Source organism: Corvus hawaiiensis, chromosome 16 (assembly GCF_020740725.1).
Source record: "Corvus hawaiiensis isolate bCorHaw1 chromosome 16, bCorHaw1.pri.cur, whole genome shotgun sequence".
NCBI classification, from domain to species: domain Eukaryota; kingdom Metazoa; phylum Chordata; class Aves; order Passeriformes; family Corvidae; genus Corvus; species Corvus hawaiiensis.
Genome location: NC_063228.1, coordinates 8,283,381 through 8,302,379, shown reverse-complemented (window position 1 = coordinate 8,302,379; position 18,999 = coordinate 8,283,381). Strand labels below are relative to the sequence as shown.

Here is an 18,999-nt window from a genome sequence, read left to right as displayed (position 1 = left end):
TGGACAGGAGGACAGTGTCCATGTCAGCATCAGGGACTCAGGGGGTCTCTCATGCTCCATCCACATCCAAAAGAGCTGGGAAGCTCCCCCCAGCCTTGGAGAAGTGGGTACATGGAAGGGGTTGAGAAGCAGGGAAGCAGCACAATCCATAATACATAAATCCTAATAGCTAAAATGAAATTTCTGATCCAGGACCGGTCACAGATGGCTGGAGCAGTTTAATATGGGAACACGCCAAGCAGTTTTATTGCCATGAAAAACAAGCTGAGACAAATAGATTGTGTTGGGAGCGTTATTAACACGGACTCGGTGGAATTTCTCCCACAATAAGGGAGCCCCTGACAGGCAGCGATTTCAGCCGTGTCAGGGATCAGAGGTGGCTGCGATGGCAGCGGGCTCAGCTCAGCCCAGCACGGCACCCCTTGGCTTTTCCCCCAGAGCAAACGGAGTGGAACCAAAGCAGTGAAGAACAAACTCCCCCAAACTGTCCTACCCGCAGCACTGAAGCACAGCACGACTTACAGGAGACCCAAGACAACATCTCACAGTCTAAACGGAGCCAGAGTTATCCCCTCGGGATGCAGCTGGGGTGAGGGGCGGATGCCACACACATCCCCCCAACCCAGTCCAGGTTAACAGGACAGCGGCTGTGTAACCATCAGAGGCAGTGGTTATTCACCAGCACTGCGGGTCGGAGGGGATCTGTGTTTCCCCCCAGTTCTACTGCAAACAGATGTTTTTAACCTAAACGGTGCTGCCAGGGGCTGGTGCATCCCTGGCACGGCACCACCGGGAAAACGCGCGCTGCAAAGGGAGACGGTGCCCGGGACGTGGGGGTGAGCGAGTGCCACAGCCCTGGGTGACGCCGGGGAGGATCCCCCGTGTCCCGCTCGGCCCCGAGGGTGACTCCTGCCTCCGGAGCCCAGGGATGGACTGGGGGTGGTGGCGGCAGCACTGCAGAGCACCGGGTAGGGAGCCGGCGCCGCCGGAACCGCGGCTCTGCCCTGGTTTGAAACCAGCTCAGAAATCAGAGCAGCACCGAGGGATGTGACCCCCTGGGACTCCGACCGACCCAAAATAACCCATCCTTTCCCCAGCCCCTGCGGGGCTCAGCCAGCACCGGCACAGGCGCCCGGCGCGGGGAGCAGAGGGGACAAACCCCGCGGTGCCCCGGGCCAGACCCGCGCTCTGGTGGCGCAGGTGATGGAATAACCCAAAATAGAGCCTCCCCCTCCTGGCGGAGTCCGTGAGCGGAGCAGCTCCGAGGCAATACGGATGCTAAGAGTTAATTAACTTGCAGCACACCTTGGTTTTGCAGTGCCGAGGGCTGCCACATTCCAGAATTAACCTGATTTAAACCCATTTTCCTCACTCCCAGGAAAGGTGCGTTCGTTACTCACCCGAGACAGCTCATCTTCCCCTCTGGCAGCCGGATTTCAGCATCCTTGGGCAGAACTACAACTGTGCACTTTGCCTACACACATCAGCCATATGGGCAGGGGATGGGAGCGGGGAGGACCCGGCACAGCACGTGCATTATCCCTGCTATCCACAACCAAGCAGATGAAAAAAAATGTCAGCAAATTAAAATCTGCAGGAGCTTAGTTCTGGGCAAATGGGATGAAATCCATTCGAGATAAAAAGAAAGGGGAAAAAAAAAAAAAACCAATACTGGAAAAGCCCAGCTCGAGGACAGAGGAGACGTGTCTGCAGCCCCGGGTGGATCCGTGTGCTGAGTCGGGGGTCTTGGGTTACGCTGAGCCGCAGCACTTTGCAGAGAGCACGGTAAAGCCCGGGGGGAGCCCAGGGAGGGGACAGCAGGGGAGGGGACAGCAGAGGACAGCCGGCAGCAGCAACAGCGCAAAAATAAATACAGCTGGTGCAGAGGGACGATCCAATCAGGGCAGCGTGAGGGTCAGTGGGAGACAGGAACGTAGCAGCGCCTGGCCCTGCGTGACAGGGGACCCACGGGCACACACAACCAGCCACAACCAGGGCTCAGCCACCTGCCCGGGGCATGGAACAGAGGTGAGGACCTTTGTTGGTATCACCCCAGCATCACCCCAGCATCCATCCCAGTCCCCGGCCGATGGCACTGCCATCGCTGGAGGGAAGTGGCTCATCCCAGCCCTCCAAGGGCTCCTCTCCTCCAGGCTCTGCAGGAAGAGGGGCATGGGCGAGGTCACAAGGGTGTGCAGGACTCTCCCCATTTCAGGGGGAAACAGTCCCTGGAGAACTGGGTACAGCCTTGCAGGGCTGCCCAGGCTGCCCCATGGGTACTCCCAAGGTCCCAAGTTGTCCCTGGGATGATCCCACAAGACAAGCCCCAGGACACTCACTGGGTCAGGTCTGATGGGCTCTTCAGCCCAAATTGCACCCACATCACTGCCTGGGGTGGCTGCCTTGTGCCCCAGGACAGCATGATGGCCACACCAGCACCCCCAGACTGCACCCCCCACCCCCGGAGCCGGAATCTGGGCACCCCCTGCATGAACCCCCCCACGGCCCTTCCCAGCCCCGGGTGCTGCCTCAGGGCACAGATCCCAAACCCCTCCTCAGTCAGTGACAGATGTAACCGGCTGAAATCACTCAAGGAATTCACAGCACCCTAAATCCAGAGCTCCCGGGAGCTGCTCACCACCTTCAGTGAGAGTAAAAGCATGAACAGCTCTTGCTTGGCAGCAAAGGCACTGGAGAGAGCCCAGGCTGAGCAGCTGGGCACGCATGGCACTGCCCCCAGCACCCGCAGCTGGGAAACCTGGTCTCCAAAGCACCTTTTTTATTTATTTTCTTGGCTTCATTTCATTAAGATTAGACAGTAAATCTTTTCCCTGAGCTAAATATTTCATTTCCATTAAACCCAGATTAGCTGCCAGATCCACAGTGCCCCTTGCCCCGGCCCTGGCGTTAACCTTTCACACAGGGGCAGGGGGCAATCAGGGGGTTTGACCCTGGTTTTGGGAGCCATAACATCGTGCTGCCCCTGGCATTACAGGCTGGGCACAGGGCGAGCTCCAGACGGCAGCACCGGGTCCAGCCACCCTCTCCTCACTGACACATGGACAGGGACATCCTGGGAGGAACCTGCTGTGCCCCCCACAGAGGGGCTTGGGTCTGGGAGAAGATTTGGACACGTATTCAAATCCCCTCTGTGGGGGGAAGTAATCCCGTATAATTCAGGGATGATGACAAAGGGGATATCCGAGGCACTTGAGGTATTTTCCTGGATCTTGCTGAGGAAAAGAATTTTCCTGAATTGTGAATGGTGGGGGCTTATTTTTTGATTTAGTTTGGGGGGATGGCTCAGTCCTGGCTCAGTGCCATCCATCCCTGTCCCCAGTCCCAGCTGTTGGGTCCTTCCAGGATGCTCAGTGGGGACAGGACAGGCTGGACATGGGCACTTGGACAAGGCAGGGACAGGACAGTCCCCTCTGCACTCTGGCCCTGCAGGGGTCTGTGCCTTTTGTCCCCAGGTGTGGGGTGCTCTGGAGGACCCACATGCAGTCACAGCACAGCAGGGGGACACTGCATGGCCAGGGTCCCCAACCCACTCCCCCACCCTCCCCATCGCTGGGTCACGGCGGAGACCCCTCACAGGGACGTTGTTATGGAAACTGTAATATCTTACAATTCCTCTGATTAAAGCAGGAATTGGAAAGCCGGGCCCAGAGCGAGGCCAGATGGAGACCTGATTCCCTAATGGCCATCGTCTCAGCCTGGCTGTAATCCCACCACGTGTCCTGGTGCCAGCACCAGCTCCAGCCCCAGCTCCAGCCACGCTGCCCAAGAGCAACAGATCAACTGCACTGTCAGCACCCCCAGCACAGAAGGTTCCAGAGGTGCCGGGGACCCTGAGCCCCAGGGGAGCATTGCCAGAGCATCCTGGGATGTGTGACCACTCCCTGGCACCCTGGGCAGCCCATGGCTCCACCAGAGACCCCCTGGACCCCCACTGTCAGAGCTGCCGGCAGCCCTGGCCAAGCCCTTGGCCACCCTCTTGCCCTGAGGAACTCAGATTATTTTCTGGCCAGGCTTTTGGAGAATCTCCAGTGGCTCTGCAGCTAATCCCATCTCCCTTCCAAACCATGGCCAGGAATGGGAGCTGCATCCCCTGCTGCAGGCAGAGGCAGTGGGGTGCAGGTCCCCCACCCTCCCTGGGCAGAAGGGCACAGGAGTGCTCGGCTAAGATGCCACCAAGCTTGGCTCAGCTGTCCCTTGGAAAGCTGGCCGGCATCTTCCCTGCAGGATCCTCCCAACCCCTTCCCACAGGACCCTCCCAGCCTGCACTGCCCAGCCCTGCTCCCCCGTCAGCAGCAGGCCCAGGGAAGCTGTGGTTTGGTGGCCCCAGGGCAGCGTGGAGGTGGCCCCTTGTACCTGATGCTGTCGATCAGGTGCTGATGGGACTCCTGGGTGAGCACCATGCACAGGGTGTCGGCCAGGCACTCCACCCTCCTCTCGGCCGCGTACTGCTTCAGCACGGTGAACACCTTCTCCTTCAGCTCGGGCTGGTCCCCCAGGATGGCATCCACCTGCAGCGAGGGACAGGAGAGGGAAGGGGTGCTGAGCAGGAGAGTGAGGAACCATGGGCAGGGGCACTGCCACGTGGAAAATGTGTCTCACTCCCTGCTCAGCCAAAGGGAGGAGAGGGACACTTCAGACGTCAGCCCATCACACAGCACCGCTCTGGTCTCACACATGGCCATGGAACTGCTGTTCCAAACATTCCACCAGCACAGTGGCGTGACCCCAAACCCCCAAACTTTGCTGGGTCACAGTGGCCCTGCAAGAGTGGCTCCGGCACAGCTGGGATGGGATCAGTCTGGACTCTGCCTGGCAGAGGACACTGCAATGGGCTTTTGAAGCTATTTAAGCTTTGCGCATCACTCCCTGATCCCTCCGGGCAGCTCTGTCCTGCCCTTAGCACTGGGAAGCTGCTGGGAGTGGGGAGACAGAACATGAAGGTGAGTGCCAGCCCTGGAAACAGCACTGACAGCTCCCAACCACTGTCCCATCTTCTCCACCTGGGACAGGCAGGATAATTAGCTAATTACCATCGAGCCAATTACCCTGCATGGGACCCTCCTTATTCACCTCCTGCCACGCTGGGGGGTTACCCCTTGTCCTGGGGCAGTGGGAGCTGGTTCCTCACCTGGAAGTCTCGTGTGGGATGCAGGAGCTCTCTGTGACCACCCATCCATACCTCTGTGTGTTGGGTTCTCCTGAAAGGTGATGTTTTTGTGCTGCCAGCAGGTTTAACTTCAGGAAGGGGAGAGGAGCCCCTCGCCCTTCCCCAGGGCACTGGGGGTGTGTGCAGGGCTCTCTGTGCACCCCTGTGGTGGCAGCACCAGGGAGCCTGCAGGAATCACCTCCTTGGGGAATGGGAAGAGCTTGTCCCACTTGGCAGCTCTCCAGGGAGGCCGACACCAGCACCAGAACCCCGGCAGAGCCCCCTGATGCTGCTGGCTCTGCACGGGCACCACGGGGGCTCCTGGCAGTGGCAGTACTTCAAGGTTACCAAATCTGGGGCAGGCACAGCAGCAGCGTCCCCTGGGCTGGCTCATGAGCACGGTCCCCAGGTCCAGCACAGGACTGACAGACTCTGGTGTTCTGGGTGGGATGGATCCCAGAGGGCTGCTGTGAAATTTTTGCCTGGGCTGGGATCGCAGGACTTGGCGGGTGGGAATTGCAGAATCACAAAATCATTTTGGTTGGAAGAGACCTCCCAGATCCTTCAGAGTCCAACTGTGCCCAATCCCCACCTTCTCAACCAGCCCAGAGCACTGAGTGCCACATCCAGTCACTCCTTGTACACCTCCAGGGATGGGGACTCCACCACCATGGAGGTGCTGCCACCTCTCCTGCAGTCCCCAGCACGTCCCTGAGCACACAGGGGACAAGAGAAGATACTTCCCTGGAAATGAGACCGTGAGCACCTCCTTTGCTTGCCGGTGATGCCCCCAGGATGCCAGGACACTGGCACAGCCCAGCTCAGTGCGACTGATATGGACACCACTGTCAGCCAGGCAGGTGATTCACCCTGGGGCTCTACCAAACGCAGGAGGCTGGGAAAAGGTGACCCGTGGGCAGTGCAGGTGTGAAATACAAGCCACCAGCACCCTCCGACCTTCCAGGAGTGGGCGGGCAGGAGCACCCGGGTGCTCGAAGCACCGGCAGCACCACCTGCGCTGGGGTCCCAGGTAAACGAGGGGGTAAAACACCCCGCTGAGTTTAGTATTTTCTGCATCATGTAGGAACTGAATCCACTTCAAACATCTGTGCTGTGAATTCCCTCTGGAGAGGCATCTGCCAGCTGAGCTGTGCTCCAGCAGCCAGGAGCACGCGTGCTTTATTTTCCTGCTTCTGCCCAGGCTGGTCGGAGCTGTCCCGGGTGGCTTTGTTGGGCTGGGAAGGGAGGGGACAGAGGTGCTAATGGGGGTGCTCACAGCACCACAACAAACTTGCTCTCCTGTGATCATCCAGGAATCTTTTACTTGGCTTAATGTGACTTCACGAGATGGAGGCGGCATGAAAAACCGCCCCTCCTCATTAATCTCCCGTAATCAGCAGGTATCTGTTTCCCACGCCCATGAATCTAAACCTCAGAGTGTATTTGTGAATCTTTAATGGAGAAGCTGACTGAGGGGATTCGCCTGATACCCACAATCTCTTTACAGATGTCTTGTTCCTTTATTAACTTGGGATCAAAAAAACCACAACCTACCAGCCTGGTTATTTTCATAACAGCATTTTAAAAGGTTACTTTGAAATGGAAATTAGAAAGATTGAAAAAAACAACTGTGATCAAGTTTATAATTAGCACAAGGCGAAGTGTTTGGTAAATACCCACGAGGAAGCTTTCAGGAGCACAATGAAGATGTAATCACATCGATGTTTTTCCCTTTTGCAACAAAATAAGAACTAAAATGTCTGCGGGGTGACAGGCTTAGACTTTGAAGGGACATCCAGGCACGCAGCAGAGCGGGATCTGCCCTGTGGGTTTCTCCACGCTCTTGTAGTGCAAGGGAATAAGAACTTGGGGTCATCCCCAGGGGATCTCCAAGCCCTGTGCAGCATCCATCTGTTATCCCAGGTAATTACCAACCCTTCTCTCGGGTGTTCATGCCCCAAATCTGCACCCCAGCCCTATGACCAAGCCGGGAGCATTCCCCATCCGCGTGCGCAGCCAAGGTGGATGTGGGAATCTCCAACCCGCTCGGCCCAGGGGATGCCCAGCGCCCCGGCCCCTCATCCCATACCCCGGCCTCACCTTCCTGCTGAATTCCTGCGCTTTCTGCTTCCTGTCCCGGCGCACGGTGTCGGCGCTGGGGCCGGGGTCCCTCGCGGTGTCCCGGCGCTGTGGCCGCAGCAGCGCCAGGCGCAGGGACCGCCCGCGGCACGACCCCACCAGCGCGGCCGCCGCCTCGGGCAGCACCACCGGCGTCCCGTCCACTTCCAGCACGTAATCCCCCGGCTCCAGCCCGCAGGCCGCGGCGGGCGACTCGGGGCTGACGCTGGCCACGCGCGGGGGGCTCTCGCTCGCCAGCTCGAAGCCGAAGCATCCCCGGGGCCCGGGGGGGATGCTGGCGTGCTGCAGCCGCGACACCACGCCGATGCTCGGGGGGACGTTGCCGCAGCGCCGGGCCAGCCCCAGCAGCGCCTCGCAGCCCAGGGAGGACACGGGCTGTCCCTCGATCTCCAGCACTTCGTCCCCCGGGCGCAGCCCCGCCAGCGCCGCGCTGCTGCCCTCCTGCACCCACAGGATGTAGCACGGCCCGGAGCCGCTTATCCGGAACCCGAAGGACTCGGGCCAGCCCTGGTTGTTTGCCGGCATGGCTGCGACTGGAAAAGAAGGAAGGAAAGAAAGTTGTGACGGCTTTTCCATCCTTAGGGGTCGTGCCTGTAGATGCCGTGTGAGGCCCATTACAGTGTGTGCTGTGTCCCCCTCACCGCGGGAAGAAACGCCCCAAGATCCTGTATTTCCTCTAGATTTCCTTAAAATAACAGCTTTTATTCTATCTTTGGCTGCTGGCAGTGCCCCTGAGGAGGCCACTTCGGCTGGGAAGGTTGGGGCTACACGTGGCACCCAACAGTGACCTGGCACAGCCCTGATCTCACCTGTCTGTGGCACACACCTACCCCCGCTCCCCAGGAGGTGCATTTAGGCGTCTTCTTGTATTTATTTGTCTATCAAAATGATTATTTCATTTCTCTGATATGTCACATTAATCAATAGATCATCCAAGAACTTAAACCAGCTTGATTTTAACCAGCTTGTCTCAACACTCAATATTTTAGCTGTTTGCAACTACAAAATTACTGTAAATTCATTAGAATTTGCCAAATCCTCTCAGCTCTCCCAGGATCATTTCTTTGTGCCCTCTCAGCCCCGTATATGGATTGTCCTGATGGCAGCATCCCAAAATGGCAGGATTTTCAGCAGGACTTGTTTGTGGTTCACGTGAAGGGTTTGGACTGGCTCCATGGATGTTCAAGGAGACACTGGGCACATCAGCCCTGAACATCTGCAGGAGTCGTCTTTGCCCAAGGTAAACCCGACCAGCTGATGTGCACAGTGCACTCAGATGCCCTTTCCATGCTGTGCTGTCCAGATGACCCCGCTGTGGTCCCGTCCAACCCTCCTATTCCGTGATTCTGTGATGTGTAAGTGCCTGCACTGTCCATTGACACTCACTAAAATAACTCGTGTGGTTTTCCTCTGCGTTTGGTCTCAGCTGTCAGTGAAGATGCTTTTTACCCCCATGTTTATTCCCTCTGTGTCACTGAACACACATTAAGCACTTACAAAAATGAAACTCGGACGATTTTACCTGGGCAAATTATCTTACAGAGACTACAAGGACTCAGAGGGGAAGAGCTGAGGGTGAAGCACGGGACAAGCCTGGCAGCAGCGGGATGAAACCCATCTGCGACCAAACCCCATCTCCGGGGCTGCTGAGTACAAGTTCTGACAGCTTCAGCAAGAGCCCAGTAAACACTGGAATGGTCCCAGTGCTGCTGCTCTGGGCTGTGCTCCAGGGGAAAGCCCGGCAGATCAGCGGGGAGCTGCACCCCCTTCCACCTCTCCACCCCTCGGCTCGAGCACTTACAGAAGTCCGCAGCCATCCAGGCGAGCCGGAGGCTCTCACCGGCGGCAGGTTTGTCCCACCAAGGGCTCGAAGCTTTCTTGACTCTCCTCCCATCACCCCCGGAAGCGCTTCCCATGTACCCGCAGGGCTCCTGGGAGCATCTTCCCGGCTCCCCCGTCCTCGCTGCAGCCCCGGGGTTGGGGGGACGGTCCGGGGGTGGATGAAAAGGCTGCCGTGGGACAGAGCGGGCAGCGGGTGGCTGCCTCTTCCCGGCCTTCTTACGGGAGCCCTGCGCCCTTCCAGCTGCTCCAGCTCAGCGCCAGACACGCACTCAGGTCTTTCTGGCTTTTTCGTTTCCTAATTAACTTTATTTCCATCGCACAAAGGAGCGCGGGCAGACTAATTGCCGTGCTCGTCCTGGCTGAGCCTGGTGCTGACCTGAGCCTGCAGATCTGGGGGGAATTAGGAGCTGGAAGGAGGGAAAACAGATTAGTGCCCGTGGAGGGAAATCCTTTACCCACAGGGCAAATCTGAAGCGACAGCGCCGTGCAGAGCAGCGGGGACAGCGCTGGGGGGGACCTGGGCGTGCCGGGACCTCGCTGGCCCCGCCGGCAAAGGTGAGCGGGACACCGAGATTTTGGGAGTGCAACCAACGCGTGGTTTGCTGCAGGGATTTGGGGGTCGGGGACTTCGGGGCTCACCGGGAGAGCTGTCCCCAGCCAGGCTGCGCCGTGCGGGACAGCGGGGGGTCCTCGCAGGGAGGAGTAGCCGAGTGTTTGGCCACAGAGCCCCCCGCGCTGGCACCGACTGTCCCTTAAGCTGCTATTTCTGATTTTCTCCTCGGCTTCCTCGGCACTGAGGGATCCCAGGGCTTAGCACGCTAAGAGGTTTTAGGGAATTACGCGTCCTGCTGCGGCACCAGCAGGAGGGGCGTCTGCATCTCTTCATGGACCACGAGGTGATCCGGCCTCCCCTCGGCTCCGGCACGGGCCATGCTGCCGGCAGCGATGGACGGGGTGGGAAACAACCTCCCCGGAAACCCTGGGACAGCTGGCAAGGGGTTGGGCACAGCCTGAGGAAGGAGAGCTGTGGGGACCTGCTCTGCACAGCCGGAGAGTGAGCACGACATGGTGGAGGGTCTGCTGCAGGGGACTGCTGCAGGGGATTGAAACCCACTTCTTCCTCTTCCTCCTCCCCCTCTGCCTGTCCTCTCCAGCTCCTTTCTGGCAGGTTCTCCTGCACAAATCTCCTTCTGAGCAGCAATCCCCAAGCATCTGTCCTCCCGTGCTGACACCGACACAAACACCTCCTACAAACCTCATGCATCTCTGTCACTATTCCCTGCCCAAACAGTCAAAACTGCAATTAATCCCCTTTTTTTTGTTCAGTCAGTGAGGTAATTGCTTTGTTTTCCTCCATTTTTAAGTGATTTGAGCACTTTAAACACTGACAGCAAATTTTAATCCTTGCAATAACTGAGTTCTGGGATCCCAAGTGAATTGAGGTGGTTTCCACAAAGACCTTCCACCAGACTTTGACCAGATCAGACTTTTTGACTGATTTTCACAGCACTTGGACTGAATGAGCTTCATCCCCCTCAGTCTCAGCCTCTGTCCAGGTATTTGCTGGCTGGTTGTCCTTGAGGACAGCCTGTAAGGGCACCGAGAGTGGACGAACTCCTCGGCAGTGTCGCTGCTGGTCCCAGTGTGGTGGCACTCGCTGCAGCTCCTGTCCTGGCTGTGCCCAGGGACCGTGGCACACAGATCCTGCCTGGTCTCCCACAAATAAACCACCTCGTGCCCACCCCAGCCCCTTCTGTGCTGCCAGACTTGCCAGGCGACATTCAGTGACCCAAGCCAAGCTATTTTTACACCTGCAGAAATTTTGCTGTCTCAGTAGGATGGGGGAAAGTGGCTTTTTCCATCCATCCATCCTCCATCAGGAGCCAAGTGTCTCGGGCTGCACTCCAGGACAGCTGTGCCCCAGGAATATTTTGGCTGCATTTCTCCCTCTCATATCCTGTTTGGTGCATTTGAGGCCCAAGTGGGTGCACTGGACTTACCAAGGGAAAAAAGAGACTTCCTGAAACTCAACCTCCTCTCCTGCCTCCCACCAAGACGATTCATCTCCTCTTGGTGCCAAAGCCCCTGGAGCACCCCTGGAACGCTTACCTCTGCTGTCCAACCTCCAGCCAGCGGCACAAGGGGACCCAGAGCTGGGAAAACCATCCCAGCAGTTTGGGAGCCTTTGGATCGGTGACGCGGCGGCCGCGACCGGACGAGTTTCTCTGGCAAATTCCAGGCAGGCACCGTAACCCAATCGGCCCTCGGCGGGAGCGCCGGGCGGTTTCAGTTGTCAGACCCCACGGAGGGACGGGCACAGCGCTGGATGCTGCGTGTTCCCACCTCATCCCGGCCCCAGGAGAGATTCAGCAGCTGCGGGAGCAAACCCCCCTCACCTGGGACAGGGTGGGATGAGGAGGATCCGGGTTGCAAGGGAATATAGTGCTCAGAGCTCTGAGAAGGCACAAGGGTTTTGCTTTAGCGACTCCGCCAAAAGCCACAAAACTGAGGGTATTTTTGGCGATTCCTAAGGAATGACACAGGATGGGCCAGGGCAGTCGGCGGCGATGCTCTGGGAAGACGGAAGCAGCACATCAGCCGCACAGGGCTCACACGGTAACGAGCTGCCCGGGACTGCGAGAACGCGACAGCTCCGGGATTTATAGACTGATTTCACTGATGTTTTTACGGCTTTATCTCTCCTCAGCCGCCGCGGCGCGGGGGCTGTGGTGGTGCCCCGGCTCCTGGCGGAGGTGAGCGCCGGTTCCCCGCCGGGTCTGGGGCTCGGCCGGGCCGCCCGGGGCCGCCGGGGCGCCGGAGGGCGCTGGAAGCGCCGGGAACGCCGGAGCGGCGGCGCTTCCGCAGGGCCGCGGCAGCTCCGGGCCCTGTCCCCCGGTGACCCCCGTGTCCCCCGGGGCTGGAGCGTGTCCAGGGAAGGGAACGGAGCTGGGGAAGGGGCTGGAGCACCAGGAGCGGCTGAGGGAGCTGGGAAAGGGGCTCAGCCGAGAGCAAAGGAGGCTCAGGGGGGACCTTGTGGCTCTGCACAACTCCCTGACAGGAGGGGGCAGCCGGGGGGGGAGTTGGGCTCTGCTCCCAAGGGATGGGAAAAGGGGAAATGGCCTCAGGCTGTGCCGGGGAGGGTCAGGATGGACATCAGGAGGGATTTCTCCATGGAAAGGGTGGTCAGGCCTTGGCAGGGGCTGCCCAGGGAGGTCTGGAGTCCCCATCCCTGGAGGTGTCCAAGGAATGTCTGGACGTGGCGCTCGGTGCTCTGGGCTGGTGACGAGGTGGGCATCGGGCACAGCTTGGACTCCATGGGCTTAGAGGTCTTTTCTAGCCTAAAGGATTCTGTGCTTCTGCCTTGGCCCTCACAGGATTGAGGTCACTGTTGTATGTATTTCTGGGTGCTGCTGGAGGGGCCCGGGGGGCTCTGCCTGGGCTTAGGGAATCCCAGGCCCTGCTGCAGGGACCTGGCACGCAGGGGTCTAACAGCTGCTTCTGTTACATTCCAGGGCTTGGGATGGACTTCCTGACACTCTTCCTGATTTACCTGTGCTTTGTGCTCGCTGTCACTGCCCTGCTCTGCCTCTGCTCAGGAAGGAAGGAGAGTTTCCTCACAAGGAGTGTCGACAGGGCAAGCCAGGTAAAGCACTGGGCTTCCAGGTAAAGAATGAACTTTCAGGGGAATGATCATCTCCCATTCTGATAATCTGCCCTCCTCTGTTGTGCTAAAATTAGTGCAACTGCTATATTTTTTCTCAAAAAAAAAAAGCCAGTGTGTGTGTTTACTACTAATCTAATGCATCCTTTTAATGTATGCTCTCAAGGAAGTGGGATAGGAAGTAGAAATACACTTCCTCTGAGATGATTAAATCCTGCCCAAGCAGGTAATAGAAACCATTTGGGTCTCCCAGCTCCCATTCCTGCCTGTGCCTGTCTGGGGTGAGGATGGAGCTTCTCACAGTGCCAGAAGCACCTTGTCCAGTGACACCACAACACTTCAGCTTTGAGAAATTAAATAAGAATCAGGCCCCAGGAATTTGCAGTTTCGTGGTATTGGCTGCTGACATTGAGAGGAAAAAGGTGGGGGAGGTTTGAGGATTAAAATAGGGAGAGAATTATGAGTGGTGGCAGATATTTTAGGGGAAGCTCTTTAATGTGTGTACTAATGCTGCAGGCTCTTGTTTGCTAAGAAAGAGGGAGGAATGAAGAGCTTTAAAAGAGGATTAAAAATTGGCATTCTTTTGTTAAAATGGGATATTGGAAAAGTACCAGTTCATTTTTCTGTCTGTTGGGCTGTGTCTGAATGAAAAGGGAAAAAAAGCTGTAATATTCCTGGAAGGTAAAGGATGAGAGAATTATCACTTAAATTGTAAATTGTATTTAATGCTGTTCACAGGAGTTCAGACAGACTTTTTTTATTATTGGTATTGTACTTCCTTTTGGTTTATAGACACACTGTGCAGAGAAATTGATTTTTTTCCCCCCATATCTTAATAGCTGCTGCTATGAAGTGTTTAAACAGCAGCAATTAAATTACTGCTGTGGTATGAAGCCACTGTCTGGAGGAATCTAATCAATACTTGTGCCTGGGAAATAAATACGTGTGAATATAATCAATATTTTACCTGGGATATAAATACAGGCAATGCTAAGTGAAAGGTCACAGTACAAGATAAATATGAACCAATACAATACAAACCCCACAATATCAGAAAGGTCTGAAGCTCTTAGTTTTAGAGTGTGTCTTAGAGAGTGTCCAAAGGAGGGACACGAGGGTGATAAAGGAGGGACACGAGGGTGGTGAAGGGCCTGGAGGGGCCATGGAGGAGCAGCTGAGGGTGCTTGGCATAAGCCTGCAGTGTGTTTAAGTTTTCTGCAGGTTCTTTTCTGCTGGGTTGTTTCCTCTTGCAGCACACTTGAAAAAAACACTTATCCCTCGAACCGCCGAGCTGAGATGTACCAGTTCACACAAAAATATTTAGCATCTTCTCAGCTCCACATATGCTTTTTGCCTCCTGGTCTTTCACATCTGAGGCAAGAAGCTCTCACTGCATATTTTCTTTCCATGCCAGCTAGAAATAGGCTCAGCTGCTCTAATTCCTGAGCCATGTTGCTATAGAGATCTGTCAGCTCAGAGCAGCCGAGTCAGACAATTCCACAGGCACATCTCTGGCTGAGGGATTCACTCAGTGAACACAGGCAGGTTCCTTCTTCAGCACGTCAAGCTGTGCTGGAAAGGGCAATTAGACATGGAGCCATCGGGCTGGATCAGAGCTGTAGGTGGAGAAACTGGATTTTTTGGGGGTTGTTTGGCTTGTGGAATTTTTTCTCTCTTTTCTGGAGGCCACAGGCCTTATCTCCCCCCTTTGCTTATCTCCCCCCTTTGCTTATCTCCCCTTGATCTGTCAGATGGGCTGATGGAGCATATTGTAGCTGGGGAATTGCTCAGTTTTATCCCCTGCTTAACCCATCCCCACCCTACACCCACCCTAAGCTCCTTAGAACTTTCACACATTAACCCAGATATGTTTGCTTGGGCCTGGGGTGCTCCCAGGAATATGGAATCTCACTCCCATGTGGAAAACCCCAGCAGCATTCCTGCCTCTCTTCTTTCTTAATGGAAAGGGTGGTCAGGCATTGGAACTGCCCAGGGAGGTTTAGAGTCCCCATCCTTGGAGGTGTCCAAGGAAGGACTGGACAAGGCACCCAGTGCTCTGGGCTGGGGACAAGGTGGGGAGCTGGCACACAGGTTGGAAATGAGAATCTTGGAGGGCTTGTCCAAGCTTAGTGATTCCAGGATTCTGTGATTCTCTGTGTTTTGGTTGGACTGGAGGATCTCAAAGGTCTCTTCCCCCCTTTATTCTGTGGTGAGAAGCTCAGATGCCCCTGGAAAGGAGCCTCCTCTATGGTGCTGTGGCTGTGCAGATCCAGAACTGAGGGATGAGGGACTTGTATTAGATCTGAACTTGCCCCAAGGCAGCAGTGATGGTCAGGTAACAGAGCTTCATTTCCCTCAGGTGTTGTCACTAGTGATCCCCACCCAGCTCCAGAGAGTGACACACAGGACACTGCACAGGCTCTTCCACACAAGGTATTGCATTTTTATGCCTTTGACATTATTTTTTACTCCTATTTCTGGTTACTGTTGGGATCTCCTGCCACCATGAGAGCTCTCAGTATTACCCTTGGATATTCTCTCTCTATTTGAGATGCCTGTCAGGGATTACAGATTCCCTTTGATGTTTGCCACGCTGTTGTCTCTCCCTTCCTTGGTCATTGTTTAGAAGGTGGAACCCTGAAATGTTTGAACATATTGAGAAATAAAGATAATGTGGCTCAGTAACAGATGTTGGTCACACTGGTGGGATCCTGCATCCCCACAGGAATTACCACAGTCTCTCTGGCAGTTGCAGATGGAGTCAGACAGACTCTCAGTCTCCATCCTCTCTCTCAAATCCCATTAGTCTCAGTCCAGCAGCCTGGATGTCCAGGTGGCTGAGGGGGAAGCCGCACAGCTGCCAGTGTGCGGTCTGCTGGATTCAGGTGGATTTTGTAGTGTCTGTAAACTCTGGTGCCTCAGGAATGATTTAAATACCTTTTCTCTGGGGACAGCAGCTCAGTGTGACAGTGACTTCAGGGCTGTGAATCTACAGCTGTGCTGTGAGTGCTGTGGTTGTTTTGTGCCTGTTCTGCTGATCCTGTGCTCTAACACAGCCTGAGACAGAGAGGTGACACTGTCACATGTGCTGGGGGCACTGGGACCCTCCACACGCTCTGGAACTGGTGTTCGCCACTGCCCACCTCCTGCCACACCTATTTTCTAACAGCTGGTTATATTATTGCAGAGTTTTTAAGATTATTTTGGGGGATTTTTTTTTGCTTTCAGAGTAGCAAATGTCTTCTGGCAGAATGTTTTGTGGCCTATTGCTGTGGCATATTTTGTCAGCAGCAAGTGATTATAAGACTTTGTACTGACAGGGAAAAAAAATCCAAAGGATATGTGAATAAAGCAGGGAATTTAGCTGACATATTTAAAGGAGTGTATGTGGGAAGAAGAGAAGGAGAAGCCAGTGGATGGAGAAAACACTATTAATATGCAATCCAAGCTGGCCTGAAAACCTAAAAGAGGTGTCTCCTTGCATTTGGAAAGTCTTTGATCACCTCTGAGTGTACTTGACCTGTTAATCAGGATGCTGAGTATTAAATAGACTGTCCCCTTTCCTTTCCAGGAGCTGTTTGTTTGTGGTCCTGCACGTAGCCTTGCAGGCTGCAGTGTTTGGGGAATACACCTGGGAAGTGTTTGTGTACTGCTGGGAGCTGCAGTTCCACATCCTCCTCCTCCTCCTGCCCTACCTGCTGCTGGCTGGGAATGTGGGCTGCTTCCTGCTCTGCTCCCGGGCCAATCCTGGTAAGATCATGCTCGTGCTCTTTGAAAACAGAAAAAATGCTACAAATCCCATTTTTAGTTGTTTTTCTTGTCTCTTTCACAGGTATAGTAACAAAATCCAATGCTGCATCACTGGTTAAGGTTTATGCCTATGATGGGGTGTTGTTTCAGAGAGGCATTGTGTGTCCCACGTGCACCGTGGAGAAGCCAGCCAGGTCCAAGCACTGCAGTAAGGATCTGAAATTCCTTGATAAGCATGAAAATAACACTTTCCCAAAGGAATTCTCCTCCAGGAGCTGCAGTCCCAACTACAGCTGTTCTGTTACCAGCTCAGTGCTCACAGGGCTGTGTTTGTTTTCCTGGGGTCCCAGGTAACAGCTGCATTTGCCCATCTGTGGAGCTGGTTGGGTGCTGTTTCTTCTCACAGAAATTACCAGTTCTGAGGGATAATTTAGGGTCAAGAACAGCCAAGCTTGTGAGCAGCTGGAATTTAAAAGAGAAATTATTACCTGTCAAGACCTGGGTTCAGGATTTTGTGTTTCATAGAGTCACAGAGTTCTGGAATGGTTTGGGCTGGGAGGGATCTTTAAAGTCCATCTTGTTTCACCCCCTGCCAGGGGCAGGGACACCTTCCACTATCACAGGTTGCTCCAAGCCCTGTCCAGCCTGACCTGGAACACTGCCAGGGATGAGAAGTCCACCACCTCTTTTTATCACCTAAAATAAAGGTGGGAGCTACAATCTCTACCTTTCAGGTGCTTTGCCAGGCAGTACTGTTAGAGAAACCAAGTCTTGGAGCTGCAGTTTTGGTGAATAAAAGAGATGGGATACATTGTTTTTCTTAAGATACACAACCAAAATTAATTTATTTGCTTGAAAAGCTGCCAGCTAAACCCTGAGTGTAACTCCCACACATTTTCATCTTAAAAACCACGTAAAGATCAAACTGCTTACTTAAAAATGAAGTGCCAACACACTCGTTTTGCCCCTCGAGGTGTCTGCAGGACGTGTGTGCATCGCTTTGACCACCACTGTGTGTGGGTCAACAACTGCATCGGCGCCTCCAACGCCGGCGTTTTCCTGCTGTACCTGCTCTCCCTGACAGCCACAGCCGGAGCCGTGGCTGCTGTCACGGCTGCATTCCTCATCCAGGTGCTGCTGCTCTCCAACATCATGCACGGCACCTACCTGGATGCCCAGGGACAGGAGCACGCCGTGGAGATTCCCTTCCTCATTCAGGTCAGTTCATGCTGTAACATGTTGTGTCTCACACTTTGCTGGCAGGAATGTTGTCCTGTTCCCCCAGCATGGGGACAGACTCCAGGGTTTTGGGACAGACTGCAGGTTTTTAGCTGGTTTACACATGTAACTAGATTTAGAAAACTGCCACTGCAGAATACTTTAAAACTGGGGGATTTTTCTCACAGTATTTCCCATCCTTCATATTCCTGTCTCCAGGATCGGTCACTCAGCAGATCTGATTTAGAGAGAAGGAATTTACATTCCAATCACCAGCTGATGTAGTTTAGGAAACAGCTGAGAGTCCCTGAGGTATCTTAGTGGAGATGTTAAACAGGACCCACCACCCTGGAATGTGGATACAGTTCCATGTGCACACACGGATGTGCATTCCAGCTGTACTCATGGGATTCAACCCTCCCATTTTTTAACTTATTTTTCTCTTTTTCTGCAGCACCTTTTCTTGACTTTCCCTAGGATTGTCTTCATGCTGGGGTTTGTCATCCTGCTCACACTTGTCCTGGGTGGATATTGCTGCTTCAGTCTGTATTTGGCCCTCACCAACCAAACCACCAATGAATGGTGCAAATCCCGAAGATTGAGGGGTTCCCATCTCCCACAGCAGCCTCATGACAGACCCCTCATCTACAAAAACATTTATTCTAAAGGGATCTGGAGGAATTTAAGGGAAATCTTTAACCCTCCTACAGTGTTGGAAAGGAAGAAGAAAACATGAAGATATTATTGTTTCTATGGGCATTTTTAAATGTTTTCTACAACTTTAGTTCAGCAGTGGCCTTGGCTGCCCCAGACAGATTTTGGAACAAGATTACTGCAGAATTCACATATTGGTGCCTCAGCAGAGCATCATTTGAGCTCCCCCACTCAGCAAGACTCAAGGCCAGCTCAGCCCTGGCCCCTGGCTACAGGGATTTGGTCCATCTTCCCAAAGTGAATCTTTCGCACTGGGAAAGGCTAACACAGAGCTCCCGTGAATTTGAGGAAGCAGCATCTTTTTGTGAGTCCCTTTCTTTGGGAAACAATTGACTCATTACTGTTAACAATGACTACAACAGGCTGTGTGTGTTTAGCTGAAATTATTTCTGGCAGGATCTTACCTGCAGAAACCATGTCCTACTGCAGCTTTGTGGCATTAACTTCAGGAAGGAAATTAAAAGTGTTCCTGTTCTCCTCTCCTTCCAGAAATTCTTCAGTTTGAGTA

General features: G+C 54.5%; 2 protein-coding genes across 11 annotated transcripts in view; one reads left to right on the top strand and one right to left on the bottom strand.

Annotated features, from left to right (window-relative positions):
- LOC125334158 (Grid2 interacting protein) overlaps positions 1 to 9,548 on the bottom strand; it is a 35,124-nt gene extending 25,576 nt beyond the window's left edge. For 3 of the 5 annotated variants that reach the window (XM_048320718.1, XM_048320719.1, XM_048320720.1), the window contains exons 1-3: positions 9,108 to 9,548; positions 7,268 to 7,839; positions 4,375 to 4,529 (exon numbers count right to left, since the gene is read on the bottom strand). In XM_048320718.1, the coding sequence (XP_048176675.1) occupies positions 4,375 to 4,529; positions 7,268 to 7,839; positions 9,108 to 9,222 (842 nt within the window). In that variant the 5' untranslated portion in view covers positions 9,223 to 9,548. Of the gene's footprint in view, positions 1 to 1,400; positions 1,834 to 4,374; positions 4,530 to 7,267; positions 7,840 to 9,107 lie in introns of those variants that run through there. The other 2 variants (XM_048320722.1, XM_048320723.1) reach the window with 1 other exon arrangement.
- A 68-nt stretch (positions 9,549 to 9,616) lies between these two features.
- ZDHHC4 (zinc finger DHHC-type palmitoyltransferase 4) lies at positions 9,617 to 18,973 on the top strand. 6 transcript variants are annotated; one of them, XM_048320747.1, is made up of 7 exons: positions 9,617 to 9,703; positions 12,661 to 12,791; positions 15,169 to 15,242; positions 16,381 to 16,559; positions 16,642 to 16,767; positions 17,533 to 17,777; positions 18,232 to 18,973. In XM_048320747.1, exons 2-7 carry the CDS (start codon positions 12,669 to 12,671, stop codon positions 18,511 to 18,513), a joined length of 1,029 nt encoding a protein of 342 aa, XP_048176704.1. In that variant the 5' UTR covers positions 9,617 to 9,703; positions 12,661 to 12,668; the 3' UTR covers positions 18,514 to 18,973. The 6 variants fall into 6 exon arrangements, with proteins under 6 accessions (XP_048176704.1, XP_048176701.1, XP_048176706.1 ...); XM_048320744.1 differs by lacking the exon at positions 9,617 to 9,703 and adding an exon at positions 11,743 to 11,764; XM_048320749.1 differs by lacking the exon at positions 9,617 to 9,703 and adding an exon at positions 11,842 to 11,901.
- Positions 18,974 to 18,999: the final 26 nt, after the last annotated feature.

Coding starts and splice junctions, on each gene's coding strand:
- ZDHHC4 (XM_048320747.1), top strand. CDS start 12,669: ATGGACTTCCTGACACTCTTCCTGATTTACCTGTGCTTTGTGCTCGCT. Junction 12,792..15,168: donor GTGTCGACAGGGCAAGCCAG/GTAAAGCACTGG, acceptor CATTTCCCTCAG/GTGTTGTCACTAGTGATCCC. Junction 16,768..17,532: donor AGCCAGGTCCAAGCACTGCA/GTAAGGATCTGA, acceptor TTGCCCCTCGAG/GTGTCTGCAGGACGTGTGTG.